At 39.8% G+C, this 15,295-nt stretch overlaps 1 protein-coding gene across 1 annotated transcript in view; it reads right to left on the minus strand.

Annotated features, from left to right (window-relative positions):
• The window catches only part of pde8a (phosphodiesterase 8A), an 85,718-nt gene that overhangs the window by 28,127 nt on the left and 42,296 nt on the right, over positions 1-15,295 (minus strand). The window contains exons 3-9 of the mRNA XM_085804811.1: positions 12,483-12,673; positions 8,753-8,809; positions 8,523-8,577; positions 5,579-5,667; positions 3,244-3,322; positions 2,890-3,030; positions 6-94 (exon numbers count right to left, since the gene is read on the minus strand). Coding sequence (XP_085660937.1) covers positions 6-94; positions 2,890-3,030; positions 3,244-3,322; positions 5,579-5,667; positions 8,523-8,577; positions 8,753-8,809; positions 12,483-12,673 — 701 coding nt within the window. The remainder of the gene's footprint in view (positions 1-5; positions 95-2,889; positions 3,031-3,243; positions 3,323-5,578; positions 5,668-8,522; positions 8,578-8,752; positions 8,810-12,482; positions 12,674-15,295) is intronic.

Genomic DNA, 15,295 nt, shown 5'->3' on the forward strand with positions numbered 1-15,295 from the left:
CTCACCCTCCCTGTCCAATTACAGGTGTGATCTTCACATTTTGCTGAATGCTGTCTCCATTCTTCTTTTTGGCATAATAAATCCCCTGCCACTCCTGGAGCACAAAACACACACACACACACACACACACACACACACACACACACACACACACACACACACACACACACACACACACACACACACACACACACACACACACACACACACACACACACACATTAAACAGGATGTAGAATAGAACAGAATAGAATAGAATAGAATAAGCTTTATTATCATTGTAAACAGTGTAACAGTGAAATAGGTTTAGGATACCCTAACTATAATGCAACAGTATGACAATAAATGAATGAATTTGAATGAATGAATTTTTATTTTCGTGTCATGCCACCACTGTGTTCCATCCCATATGATTGACAAATACAAAAAACAAAGACTAGACAGTCCTTCCTGTTGGTGTTACCTGCCACACAGGTGTGACACATAAATTAACTATTTAAGATTACTTTCAGTACTCAACTATATATCACTCTTTGTCTCGTTGCCCAAGTCTTTTCAAGAAATAAAGAAAATGCAAAAATATTCAACTGAAAAAGAAGTTTTATCTTCTCAGCATCGTCTAACCACACAAATGTGTTATTTGGATCTACTTTACTAAACAGTTTTTGTCTTATAGAGTCATAGAAAGGACAGTAGAACACAAAATTACTTTCATTCTCCACCTCTTGGATGTCACATAAATTACAAACTCTATCGTCTTCTGCTGTGCCGACATATCCGCCTGTCTCGGTAAATATAAGTATAAAAGCAATAGTGCATAAAAATAATAAAATACAGCTGCTAAAACTATAAACTATCCCACACAGACGGATCATAGGGCTTCTATCAGATCTGAAAACTCAATGTGTGTGTGTGTTGGTGCGTCGTGGCCCAGGTGAGGCGTTCAGGTGTGTCGGGTCAGACGAGTGTTTCAGAGCAGTCGGCTCCTTTAGAAACTCTATGAACTCCACCACCCAGAGTTTCTAAAGCAGAGTCCTGCTGCTCGTCTGTCTGACTCTGACCTTCGCTCTCTGTGTAGTGAGATTACAGCGCAGCCGCCGGCCACATGAAACAGACTCACTACTGCACATGGACGCACACACACACACACACACGGGCAGGTGATGCACAGTGACCTGATAGTGAACAGTGACATTCATGTTCTTCTTCTATTCTGTTTTATAATCTGCTATGAGAGTCAGAGTGTTGATGTGACGATGTGGAGAATGTTTAATCTGTCACGTTCTGGTTCAGACAACTTTAGGTAACACTTTATAATAAGAACACACTAGAGGTCTTCGGAAAAACCAGACAACCCGAAAACCCGAGGTTCCGACCCGACCCGGCTCGGGTCTTGGGTCCACTCACAAGAAGTGACTCCGGGGCCGGGTCAGAACCGGGAGAGTTTATCTCGGGGCTCGGGGCTCTTATTGTGAAAGGCCGGGGCTCTTATTGTGAAAAGCCGGGTCCTACAGTACCCGAGAGGACCCGGCGATTAGCGGTCACAGCTGTCAATCACCCCGCCCTCCCCCTCCCGTCCAATGCGAGGCTGCGAGCTGCCTGTGTGACTTCTGTCACGTGATCAAAACAACTACACGACTCTGATGATGACGTTAAAGGTGACAGTTCAAGCAGAAGTTAGAGCCGAGGTCAGGACTCGGGGCAGTTAAAACGTTTGTTTATTAATGTAACATTATGGTTAATGGTTCAAAATAGTTTAAAAATCGAGTTGCCGTAGCGTGTTGTTACCGCGGTAACGTTACGCTCTGCAAAGCATATGGAAACTCCAAAACTATAACGTTAATTAAACAAGAGGAAATGACCGATGGATTGGCGTTAGCAACGGCTAAGAAGAAGGATTACAGTATATGACCATCTAAACAAGAAAATGACGACGTGGATTTATTTCTGTTTACATCACGTTATGGCCGGGGGGGGGGGGCTGGCAGCGGAAGAAGACTACGTTTAGGTAAGAAACAGTAAGTAGTAGCTAATAAAAACAAGTCTTATTTAACGCTAGACAACTTGTTTTAAATCATAAAGCAACTCGGGCATTTCGGGTCCACGGGTTTTTAAGGGTTCGGTTCGGGTTCAGAACTCATATTTACAATAATAGCTCGGGTCCAGTCGGCTCCGGGTACAATTTTCACGGGTCCATTTGGGTTCGGGTCCGTCAAATTGGACCCGTGAAGACCTCTAGAACACACTATTAAAAGGGACAATGAGGAGTTTGTATTTGGTTATAAAAAAGTCTCACATTAATGTGGATGAATCCACGTTACCACTTGTTAATGGCTCCATTTTCGATAAATATATTGTTTTGTCTCTATGGTTATTTTGTTATTTTAATTAATGGTGGAAATGCTGGATGAGCCGACCAGCGGTTTTGTGGACGCTGCCTGGCGAGTCATGAGAATAACGCCGCCGAATCTCCGTTTATGGTGGGAACTACGACGGTATGTGATCGTCTTCGAACCTCTGACTTTAATTCTTGATGAATGAAAACATTCTTGGCAAGACATCTGTCTTGCGCCGGTCAAAGTATTTCACCGCGCGCGTTAAAAGCCAGCGTTAATAGATCCATGCGTTTACTGCAACTATGACAACGACTGAAAACCATGGAAACGTAAACGTACAATTCCACCAGAAATGCAAAACCACAGATGACGTTCAGAAACTTGTGGGTACATTATAGAACACAAAAGGGAAATTAATTTGCAGCTTCCCACATGCAAACAGACCAACCAAAATCAATCCAATAAATAAAATCCCATAAATAAATGTAAAATGCTGTGTCTCTGTGTTTAACAGGAAGTAAAAGAAGTTGAATAACGAACACGTGTACGTTACCTTTCCTTTCCGTATGCAGGAGTTTATTGTTTCAAGGAGATCAGGCTTATTCTTCTCACTTTTAGGCACTTCTATTATTTCCTTCCCTATTAGCTCGCCTTGTTGGTAGCCCATGATGGACTCGTAGGCAGGGTTCACGTACTGCGAAGAGAGAGAAACATATACATATATATATATTTATATTTATATATTTTCTTTTTATGTGTAAAGATAAGATGATAAGCCAGAACGCTGCGCCTCCATGTTAACAAAGAGAGTCATTCAGAAGGAGACAGAGACCACAGCCTCTATCAGGACTGAGATCTGGGGTCACAAGACATGAGGAAGATGAGGATGATGATGATAAAGACTCACTTGAATGACTTGATCTTCAGAGGTGATCTCTACGGCCTCTTGGCTTTGTTCTATAGCTGTGAAAATAGCGTTTCCAGCCCTGAACAGAACCAGAACCAGAACCAGAGTTAAACCATCACACACACAGACACACACATATACACTACTCACAAAAAGTTAGGGATGTTTGGCTTTTCAATTAAATTTCAGAATGCACCTAAAATGCACTATAACCTTTGGAGGTGAACTTAATTTAGCCTTCTCTAAACTTTTAAAGGAATTGTTCAACATTTTTGGCAAATTGGTCCATTGCCATAATCCCTATAGTCATAGCAGTAGGTTCGTTACCTTTAATTGTCGGTGCAAGCTATTTTTAGAACGGCGGAGCAGAGCCGTGAGCTGCTCAGAGCTATGCTACGGAGGCTCATACAATGGGATTTCTTGGTTTCCCTCATCAAACTCATCAAATACACAATCCAACAACTCCACAACGCTCTGGTGGACAAGTTGTGAGCTGCACATTCACCACGCTATGAGATAATAACACAACGTTACCAGACAGAGTTGTTTTAGAGGGAAATTCATGCAAAACCGCTAATGTGCGTTGCCTTCAGGGACAGTTTTTCATCAACAGTCTCTGTATTTCCCTCTAAAACAACTCTGTCTGGTAACGTTGTGTTATTATCTCATAGTGTGGTGAATGTGCAGCTCACAACTTGTCCACCAGAGCGTTGTGGAGTTGTTGGATTGTGTATTTGATGAGTTTGATGGAGGGAAACCAAGAAATCCCATTTAATGAGCCTCCGTAGCGTAGCTCTGAGCAGCTCACAGCTCTGCTCCGCCGTTCTAAAAACAGCTTGCACCGACAACTAAAGGTAACGAACCTACTGCTATGATGACTATAGGGGTTATGGCAATGGGCCAATTTGTCAAAATGTTGAACTATCCCTTTAAATGCACCTGTCCAATTGTTCAGTGCTTCAGTCCTTATTGAATAACATGCTGTTCAGAAACAACGTGTGTAAACTGTAACGTCTGTAAGGTGGTGAAGGTCTGGAGAGGCTCTTTGCTTTGAGCCATCATCACGATGATGATGATGATGATGATGATGATGAAGCTTCTTGTGTGACACCTTGCTGATGAAGAATCTTTTTATAGGCATCAATTAGGACTGAAGCAGCTGATGTTAATGATAGGAGACACCGACTCCTTCCTGCTGCTTTCTCTTCGTCTTTCATTCCTCCCTGCACCTCCTCCTTTTATTATTCACACTGCAAAAACTCAAAATCTTTCTTCTTTCTAGTCAAAACTAATCTCTTTCCACTTAAAATAAGACTCATCACCTAAAAACTAACTTGTTTTGAGATCATTTTCACTTGTTTCAAACAAATTTTCACTTGAAATAAGTAGAAAAATCTGTCAGTGAAAGCACTGGCTTTGATGCTTGTAATAAGAAATAAAAACTTGCTCCACTATCAGATTTTTCTACTAATTTCAAGTGAAAATATGCTTGAAAGAAGTAAAAAAGTGCCTAAAAACAAGCTACTTTTGTGTACAACTATGTATGTAGGCTATATGTATAAATATACTTATTTTAGGTAGAATGAGATTTGTTTTGACTAGAAATAAGACAAATATTCTTGGTAAGATTTTCAGTTTTTGCAGTGCATGTGTTCAATACTTTTACATTTATGGACATTTATGTTTTGATTTGACTATGTGTCGACTGTGAGACCTGATCTCATATGCAAGGCAAAGGAAAAGGTCAAACGCCTTAATAGAAAATGTTTTTCCTCAGCACACTGCAAAAACTCAAAATCTGTCCAAGAATATTTTTCTTATTTCTTGTCAAAATGTCTAATTTCTAGTCAAAACTAATCTCTTTCCACTTAAAATAAGACTCATCACCTAAAAATTAACTTGTTTTTAGAAAATTTTCACTTGTTTCAAACTAATTTTCACTTGAAATAAGTAGAAAAATCTGCCAGTGAAAGCAAGTTTTTTGTTCTTGTAATAAGAAAGAAAAACTTGCTCCACTATCAGATTTTTCTACTTATTTCAAGTGAAAATCAGCTTGAAAGAAGTAAAAAGTGTCTAAAAAACAAGCTACTTTTAATGTGATGAGTCTTATTTTAAGTGGAAAGAGATTTGTTTTGACTAGAAATGAGACAAATATTCTTGGTAAGATATTTGAGTTTTTGCAGTGCAGGATCTTTATGTTTTTACGATGTCATGTTGTGTGTCTTGTGCCCAACTGGCGCATATGTGTGTGTGTTACTAAAAAGAAAATGAATAAAAAGTAAATGTTGACACCTTCGATCCTGATTCTCCCCGCTGTGTTTACATTTGGACTCACCTCAGTTTGAACTGCGCCCGCACCTCTCCGTGCTCCAGCTGCAGCAGCTCGTTGTAGCACGCCATCATGTTGGCGTTCTCCACGTATCTCTGAAACAACCAGAGACACGGGTCAGTCAGAACCATCAGAACCACCAGAACCATCAAGAACAACCAGTCACGATGTGTTTCTGTTTTTAAACCCATGAGTAACAACTGAAGGCATCTAAGCAAACAGGCAGGATTTACAACCTGGAGCTCTGACAGAGAGGTGTTGACAGTCAGGTGTGTAAAAACAGAAACACATCCAAAGAATAAAACACACACACACACACACACACACACACACACACACACACAACACACACACACACACACACACACACACACACACGGTTCCCACGTGTCCTGGAAAATTATTGATCACATGGTGACATCAGCTACCAGAGCTCTGTCTGTTTCTTCAGACCCCAATGAGGATTTATTTTCCAAAGATGTGCCCGACGAGAAAAGACAGCTACTTTAGGTGTGTAAAAACAAAAACAACATGTTGTTGCGTTGTTCTATGATAAATTTGTCCTTAGAGCCATAGGTTGCGCATCTTTAAAGGAATACGCCAGCATTTTTTTTTTGTGTGTCTTGCCTCACTCTCAAGTCCATGACCAGCAGATAGACACCATCCTTACGACTGTGCGTACAGTAACAAGGGAGATAGAGCCGTATCACCCGTAATTAGCATAGCTCAAACACTGGAAGTGTATGGGTAGTGTTAGCCTGCCTCCACCTAAAGTCGCTAATTAGCTTAGCTCAAACACTGGAAGTGTATGGGTAGTGTTAGCCTGCCTCCACCTAAAGTCATCAGTGAAACTCTTCAGCAACTCTAAACGGAAACCGGCGGGCCGATCTTCGTCTCAGAGCTGACAAAACTCTCCGGTAAGGCATCTTGAGCGGTCAAATGCCGCTAACGGGACGAGATCGGTCAAAACGGAGGGTTCAAGCAAAGACGCTTTATTTTGGTTCAAGCTAGCTACATCGAGGGTACGTTAGCTTCCTGTTTCAAAGTAAAAGCACAAATTCTGTTGTCATGGTTTTCTGTATGTAAAGGGCAACGGGGGTTTTATTTTGTGAAAGTAACCGGAAGTGTGTTGGTCACAACGGCTAGCTTGAGTAGCGCCGAATTCGTCCGAACAAAATTGTAAACATCTGGTGTTTAGACAAATTAACGACACACTGCTGATCTAAACGGCTACTTTCTCGCCTAAAAATGTTTGAAATGTGGATAAAGTGATATATTTACAGAGTTTAGAGCTAAAGTGAAATCAGCTTCTGACTGCTGATTTCGGCTTGGGTAGGAGGCAGGCTAACACTACCCATACACTTCCAGTGTTTGAGCTAAGCTAATTAGCGATGCGCCAGCTCTGCCCGTATCTCCCTTGTTACTGCACGCACAGTCAAAAGGATGGTGTCTATCTGCTGGTCATGGACTCGGGAGTGAGGCAAGACACAGAAAAAAAATGCTGGCATATCCCTTTAAATCAAACTTCTGCGGGTGAGAGAAATGAAATAAATAGCTATAGAAACAAACTGGTTGAATGTACAAAAATAAAGTACAACTGTTGAACTACAACTTCTCCAAAGCATGAATGGGACGGGGTGATGTGTAAGGCCTAATAGCAAGTCTGTCAGACTGGAGCAGCTGAAAATGTCCGGGAAAATGATTACAAGAAAAGAGTGGGAACCCTGACACACACACACACACACACACACACACACACACGGACAGAGTACTCAACCCCAGTACTTGAGTAAGAGTACAAATACTACTGGTCAAAATTTACTCCATTACAAGTAAAAGTAGCTCAGTCGACATGTTACTCCAGTAAGAGTAAAAAAGTACTTGCTTTTAAAGGTACTTAAAGCAGATATCAGTGGAATGTTTTTGTTAATATAAGTCCTAAATAGTCCTATTTTCCGTCAGCAATCACTTACATGAAGTATTTCAGCCTAAACACGAGTCTCTCCGTCACTCTGCTCTGCTGTAACCCGAGGAGAAAATTTTCCTTGTGGGATACAAGTGTTATCCAATGAGGGGAGAGAACGGCATGAAGGGCTGTGTGTGCAGCCAAGGGATGCGCGTGAATGTGGTGACGTAGCACGAGGACCAATTGATGCCTGACAAGGGCGGGGGCTGCTAAGTCATGGTGCGTTCAAGGAAACTCGTACTTTGTGTTTTTCCTTCCTGTGAAGTCATACCAGTTCGATCTGGTACGAGTTCACGGGTCGGAAGTTACGAGTGGCCGTTATAGGGAACTTTCACAGACAACAGGACGGTAAAAACACGAGCTACGGGTTACCTGGAACGCTACCAAGTCGTAGTTGTGACTTGAAGCTGTAACTTACGGTTTCAAAAGCCTGCCTTGAACACAGCATTAGCCGAAACGGCCGTGCCGATGATATCTGCTTTGAGTATCCAAAAGTACATGCTTTTCAATTTACTTTAAGTAAAAGTAAGAGTAAGAGTAAATTTCTTATTTTTCACATCAATGAATTACTATAATTAAAAAAAAAAAAATGAATTTAAGGAGCTTTTAACTCTTGTTTCTGAGAATGAACTCTTTGAAAGCAGCTGCACTGATGTGCTGCTTTTAGAACCACAATGTTGTATAAAGCTGCAGAAAACCTATAAAAACAAATAAAATGAATGGGATCATAAGAGGACAACAATTGTCATTTGCATGTTACTTTTACTTTTCAGCCTTTCTAGAAATTAATGAGTAAAAGTAAAAAACATTTGTCTTGGAAATGTATTCAAGTAAGAGTAATAAGTACCAAAGAAATCTAATACTCAAGTAAAGTACAAATCCTCTGGATATGTACTTAAGTAGGCTACAGTACTCAAGTAAATTTACTCCATTACTGTCCACACACACACACACACACACACAGACACACAAACGGCTGCTCACCCTATTAAAGCCGGCGTTGATCAGCGGCATCACAGAGGCTTCCTCTCTGTCCGGCCTTGAGAACAGAAAACATGTTAGCACCCAAACACAGCGACATGACCAACCAGGTCGGCACCACGTGACCATGTGGCTGCCGGCTTCTGCTGAGTCATGCTTCAGCTCCGACAGCAGCAGCAGCAGAGAGCGTTACCTCGACAACACCACATCTTCGTAGATCAGCGTATACGTACCTCTTCACAACGGCGACTATCACAGTGTTTTCTGAGGAGTTGACGGCTCTGATGGACCTGGAGGAGACACAACGAGTCGTTTTCAGCCTCATGGAACCAGATCAACACTGCAAAAACTCAAAATCTTACCAAGAATATTTGTCTTATTTCTAGTCAAAATGTCTCATTTCTAGTCAAAACTAATCTAATTATACATAAAATAAGACTCATCACATTAAAAAGTAGCTTGTTTTTAGACACTTTTTACTTCTTTCAAGCAGATTTTCACTTGAAATAAGTAGAAAAATCTGATAGTGGAGCAAGTTTTTCTTTCTTATTACAAACACAAAAAACTGGCAGATTTTTCTACTTATTTGAAGTGAAAATTTGTTTTAAACAAGTGAAATTATCTAAAAACAAGTTAATTTTTAGGTGATGAGTCTTATTTAAAGTGGAAATAGATTAGTTTTGACTAGAAATTAGACATTTTGACAAGAAATAAGACAAATATTCTTGGAAAGATTTTGAGTTTTTGCAGTGAATGTGTTTCTCAGTGTTTTCAAACTGTATAAGCACTTTTAAATCCAGGTTAAAAACATTTCTCTTTCCATGTGCTTATAGCTGAGCTCTTTTTAAGAACTTTAAACTTAATCTATTTTCTTTAATTCTACTTTTTTTTGTGTGTTTTTGTTTTTATGCTGTTTCTTTAAAGTAGGTTTTAAAGTAAAGTATGAAATGCGCTATATAAATAAAGACGCCTTGCCTTTTCACGCTCTGTGATTCTGCTGCAGGTATGGAGGTCAATTTGTGTCTTTAATATTCAATCAAAAAAAGTTGATTTAAACAAGAAAAGATATTTTCAATCAGATAAAAACTCACTTCAATTAAAAAAAACAAATCGTTTCAACCAAAGAAAAAAAGGGTTTGAACACAGTTTTTTGGGTCTCAAATATTTTTTGCATTGAAATTTTTTTTTTTTTTGATTGAAGTGACTTTTTATTTGATTGAAAATATCATCATCTTTTATGTTTCAATCAACTTTTTTTTTTGATTGATTAATAAAGACACAAATATCCTTCCCATAATGTGGCCCAAATACAAAAATATTACTTAAATCCCCAAAAATATTTTCAATCAAATAATAACTCACCTTTTGAATCAAAGAAAAAAAAGTGTTTCAATGCAACTTTTTGGGTCTCACATATTTTTTTTTTTGCATTCAAACACTTTATTTTTTTGATTGAAGTGAAGTTTGTTTTGATTGAAAATGTCTTTTTTGTTTAAATCTACTTTTTTTTTTGATTGAATAATAAAGACACAAATTTACCTCCATATACAGGCAGTGGGCCCTGTGGCGCAGCTCCGCGAGGAGGCCTACCGTAGTCCTCTGAAGGAATGCAGTGTACAGGGCCACTCATCCTGCCTCTGTTGCCCAACTAACTCCCCCCCCCCTCTCCTCTCCACAGCCATCCAGCGGTCATAAAGGCGCTTTATCCCCCCCACACACACACACCCACTCCCCCCCCCCCCTCGTGTGCGTGTAAACTGAACATATGGCCGGTCCAGAGGAGGAACAGGCTGAACGCTGCAGCGGAGCATGAATGTTTGTAAATGTGCTGTTGGTTTGGGCCGCGGCTAAAGATAGAGCGCTATGGGCAACGCCGCTCTGCTCTGCCCCCCCCCCCACCCCACACACACACACACACACACACACACACACACACACACCCTCCCAATGACGTCATGACTCCACACTGGAGCGAGCCGGACCTTCACCCCCCCAACACACACACAGAGTCATAATCACACGTGTCACCAGATGTAATGTAACACATGGAGAGGGAGGAGGGTGTGTGTGTGTGTGTGTGTGTGTGTGTGTGTTTGGGGGGGGGTCTATAATTGGTCCTATCAAGATCATCTGGTCTGGATTATGTCACTGGCCTTAAATAACAGCCACCGCCAGAATCCAGGTTCAATTCCACAACATCAGGGATTCAGAACCACGAGACGACGTCAAGCGTGAAAAGACAGAGAGGACACTAATCTATATATATCTATATATACTGTATATATATATATATATATATATATGTATAAAATATGTAATAAATCACAGTTTAATCACACTGCAAAAACTCAAAATCTTACCAAGAATATTTGTCTTATTTCTAGTCAAAACAAATCTCATCATACTTAAAATAAGACTCATCCCATAAAAAAGTAGCTTGTTTTTAGACACTTTTTACTTCTTTCAAGCTGATTTTCACTTGAAATAAGTAGAAAAATCTGATAGTGGAGCAAGTTTTTCTTTCTTATTACAAGCACAAAAAACTTGCTTTCACTGGCAGATTTTTCTACTTATTTCAAGTGAAAATTTGTTTGAAACAAGTGAAAATGATCTAAAAACAAGTTAATTTTTAGGTGATGAGTCTTATTCTAAGTGAAAAGAGTTTAGTTTTGACTAGAAATGAGACATTTTGACAAGAAATGAGACAAATATTCTTGGAAAGATTTTGAGTTTTTGCAGTGCAAATACTATGCATGAGTCAGCTGTACAAAAGAATAATCTGTAAACCGTGAAAACATGAATGAGTGAGTGGTTTACATTATTGGATCAATAGTTTATCATTAATATCTGTGGGTGGCCTCTATACTGAGTATACTAAACACAAAGTACATGTACATATGTGAAATATTATGTTATATTCTGACTTATTCGTATTCTATTTGATCTTATTTCATTCTGTTCTTATTCTGCTTTTATATTAGTCACAATATCTTGATCCTGTTCAACTCCTATATGTACATATATCACACTTTTTGTTTGTTGATTTTCTCATAACAAAGAAAAGAATTGGAAAAGAAAAGAAAATGACAAAAAGGTCGTTCTGATCTGAATGTGAATGTGAATGAACAGCTGAGATAAATGGTTAAAAGTGACAAAGTCAAGAAAAAAAAGGTAGAAAAAGCGACTCAGTCGTTCTGTTTTTGACATTTTAACGGAGCTAAAGTCAGTGGAGATACAGATTAAGTTAAAACAACTAAACTTAATGTATCAACAGTTAAAATAACAGGTAAAACAGGTCATATAGATCAGGGGTTCTCAACTAGTCTCACTCTGGGCTCCACATTGTCCCGTGGTCATTAAGTCAAGACCCACTTTTATGGAATTCAAACCAAGATTATTATTTTTTTAAGCCTTTAAAAACTCATTTTGCTCTTTATTGAGCAAAGTGCATTTCACAGCACATGAAACTGAGGAGTTACCATGACAACTGCATGTACGGAAGTGAATACAAAAATATCAAACTGCACAAAATGAAGACCAACAAAATGATATATTTGACCTCTAATGCATCTCTGCATTCAGAGCATGTTCACAAAAGTGAATAAATATCAAATTGCACAAAATAAAGACCCACAAAACAAAACAAGATTCACTGCATTCAGGCCACATTAATAAGAAACTGAGGAGGACCATTACAACTGCATGTGTTCACGTGACGCGTGCCTTTCAATATTATATTATATTATAGTTATTTTTCAAAATAAAAGACTTGTCCAACATCAGATGTGCATTAAATATTATTTACTTTTTTGACCAGCTGTCCGCGACCCATCCAGAACGGGTCCGCGACCCACTTTTGGGTCCCGACCCACCAGTTGAGAACCACTGGTATAGATGATACCGATGCAGATGTGCTGTGAACGTGGTTCCAGATGTGGACAGGACAGGACAGGACTGACTCACCGGCACAGTGCTTCAGCGTCAAAGTGTCTGGAATGTCTGTGGTCGATGATGACGAGGTCGTGGTGCTTCTCCGTGAAGCATTCCAGAGCCGAGTCCGGCGTCCGCGCCATGCTGCACCTGAAGCCGGCCTTCTCACACGCCCAGCAGAAGCCATTACTCTGACTGTCCTCTTTGGCAAAAACTAAAAGTACCTGCAGACACACAGACGGAGAGACAGACACACACAGACACAGACGGAGAGACGGAGGTTAACGTCGCACTGCTGCAGGTTCACACTGGAAACATGAGAGGGTAACACTTTACTTGAATAGGTATTCATAGGATTGACATAACACTGTCATAAACATCAATGAATACTTATGACAGCTGTCGTTAAGTGTCATTCGGTAAGTTATGTCACTTTTGATGCAAAGTTGACATTATTTGAGATGTTCCTTATTATGAGAACTTGACATCATTTTTAAAGGGACAACAAGGAGTTTCTATTTGGTTATAAAAAAGTCTCACGTTAATGTGGATGAATCTCCGCTACCCACACTTGTTAATGGGCCCATTTTCAATAAATATATGGTTTTGTCTCTATGGTTATTTTGTTATTATTAGTGGTGGTGGAAATGTTGGTCGAGCCGACCAGCGTTTCTTTACTTTCGGTTTCGTGGCGAGTCATGAGAATAACGCCGCCGTATCGCCATTTATGGTCGGAACTACGACGGTATGTGATCGTCTTCCAACCTCTGACTTTAATTCTTGATGAATGAAAACATGAGTCTGTCTTGCACCGGTCAAAGAATTTCACGGTGCGGAGGCTCATAAATAGTGTGGAAACACTTCGCTTTTCCAAAACTCCTCGTTGTCCCTTTAACGAATCTTGCATTGCTCGCCGCCACGTTGAAAAGGTCAAAGGTTATTCTCATCTCGGCAGCTCGGGCATCAAAAAATTCTACGAGTTGCCCAGTGGAAAATAGTCTACCACATGAGAGGGTGTTCATGTGCACTTTTCACGTCGTCTTTTGGTATTTACCATAATTACCACAGCACATGAAGGCACCATAAAGCGCTGCTGCTCCGTCAGACCGGCCTCTGAGCCGAGGCTGCCAGCATACTTCCATACAACCCCTTATTTGCGTAAATCCCGGAGCAGCGCTGCACTGAGAGCAGATTCATGACTCACTCTCTCAAACAGACGTCACCTCTCCGCGCGCTGGCAGGAAGAGACAGAGAGTTTGTTCTGCAGCTTCGTCTTCTGCATCACACCTGTAAAGTCCAGTTAGGACACGACGACGTGACTTTTTTAGGGGAAAACTGGAGCCAGTGTGTGTCCTCGTCCTCACAGTGGGACAGACAGAGGAGCTGCTGCTGCTCTGAGATCAGCCTGCAGCTCTGCAAAAACTCAAAATCTTACCAAGAATATTTGTCTTATTTCTAGTCAAAATGTCATTTCTAGTCAAAACAAATCTCATTATACCTAAAATAAGACTCATCACATTAAAAGTAGCTTGTTTTTAGACACTTTTTACTTCTTTCAAGCAGATTTTCACTTGAAATAATCTGATAGTAGGGCAAGTTTTTCTTTCTTATTACAAGCACAAAAAACCTGCTTTCACTGGCAGATTTTTCTACTTATTTCAAGTGAAAATTTGTTTGAAACAAGTGAAAATTATCTAAAAACAAGTTAATTTTTAGGTGATGAGTCTTATTTTAAGTGAAAAGAGTTTAGTTTTGACTAGAAATTAGACATTTTGACAAGAAATAAGACAAATATTCTTGGAAAGATGTTGAGTTTTTGCAGTGCACACACTGAAGCCCAGCTGCTAATGCAAACCACATCCACATATCCATGCAACCCAAACATTTTGTTCTCCGTGGGTCGTAAATACATCAGCACTCACGGCCGAGTCCTGCTGCTGCTATATTCAGTCTGCACGGGGAATTAGATCAGAATTCCACATTGGGATGTTGGTAGGAAAGTCAACATTCCCTCTGAAGGCCCAGATAACAGCAGCTACCCACTTTTCAGCCTTCAGCTCCACAGATATAGAGCCATAAAACACACAGATGCAATACAGCAGGAAAAAAAACACATCTGAATGTTTACACTGCAAAAACTCAAAATCTTTCCAAGAATATTTGTCTTATTTCTTGTCAAAATGTTTCAATTTTAGTCAAAACTAATCTCTTTCTACTTAAAATAAGACTCATCACCTACAAATTAACTTGTTTTTAGATCATTTTCACTTGTTTCAAACTAATTTTCAATTGAAATAAGTAGAAAAATCTGCCAGTGAAAGCAAGTTTTTTGTGCTTGTAAGGAAGGATTGCAGGAAGAAAAACTTGCTCCACTATCAGATTTTTCTACTTATTTAAAGTGGAAAATTTGCTTGAAAAAAGTAAAAAGTGTCTAAAAACAAACTACTTTTTTAATGTGATGAGTCTCATTTTAAGTGCAATGAGATTTATTTTGACTAGAAATGACATTTTGACTAGAAATAAGACAAATATTCTTGGTAAGATTTTGAATCTCTGCAGTGTAGTGAGGACAGAGAGAAAAGTCAGAGACAGACAAAGACCAGACGGAAAAAAAAAAAAAAAAAGTAGTTAGAAGGGGGTAGAGAGCGTTTTGGCAGCAGGGTGTGATCGCTCTGTCTAGAAAACATCATTGTTGAAGAGAGAGAGAGAGAGAAAGGAGGAGAAGGGATGAGGAGGAAGAGGAGGAGGAGGAAGAGGAGGATCAGCTGTGAGTGACAAAAACAGGAAGGGGATATCTCTCTCTCTCTCTACCTCGTTTTCCTACCGTGAGGATTCTCACACACTGA

The sequence above is a fragment of the Trachurus japonicus genome, chromosome 3 (assembly GCF_045865225.1).
Source record: "Trachurus japonicus isolate A0001 chromosome 3, Traja_1.0".
NCBI lineage: Eukaryota > Metazoa > Chordata > Actinopteri > Carangiformes > Carangidae > Trachurus > Trachurus japonicus.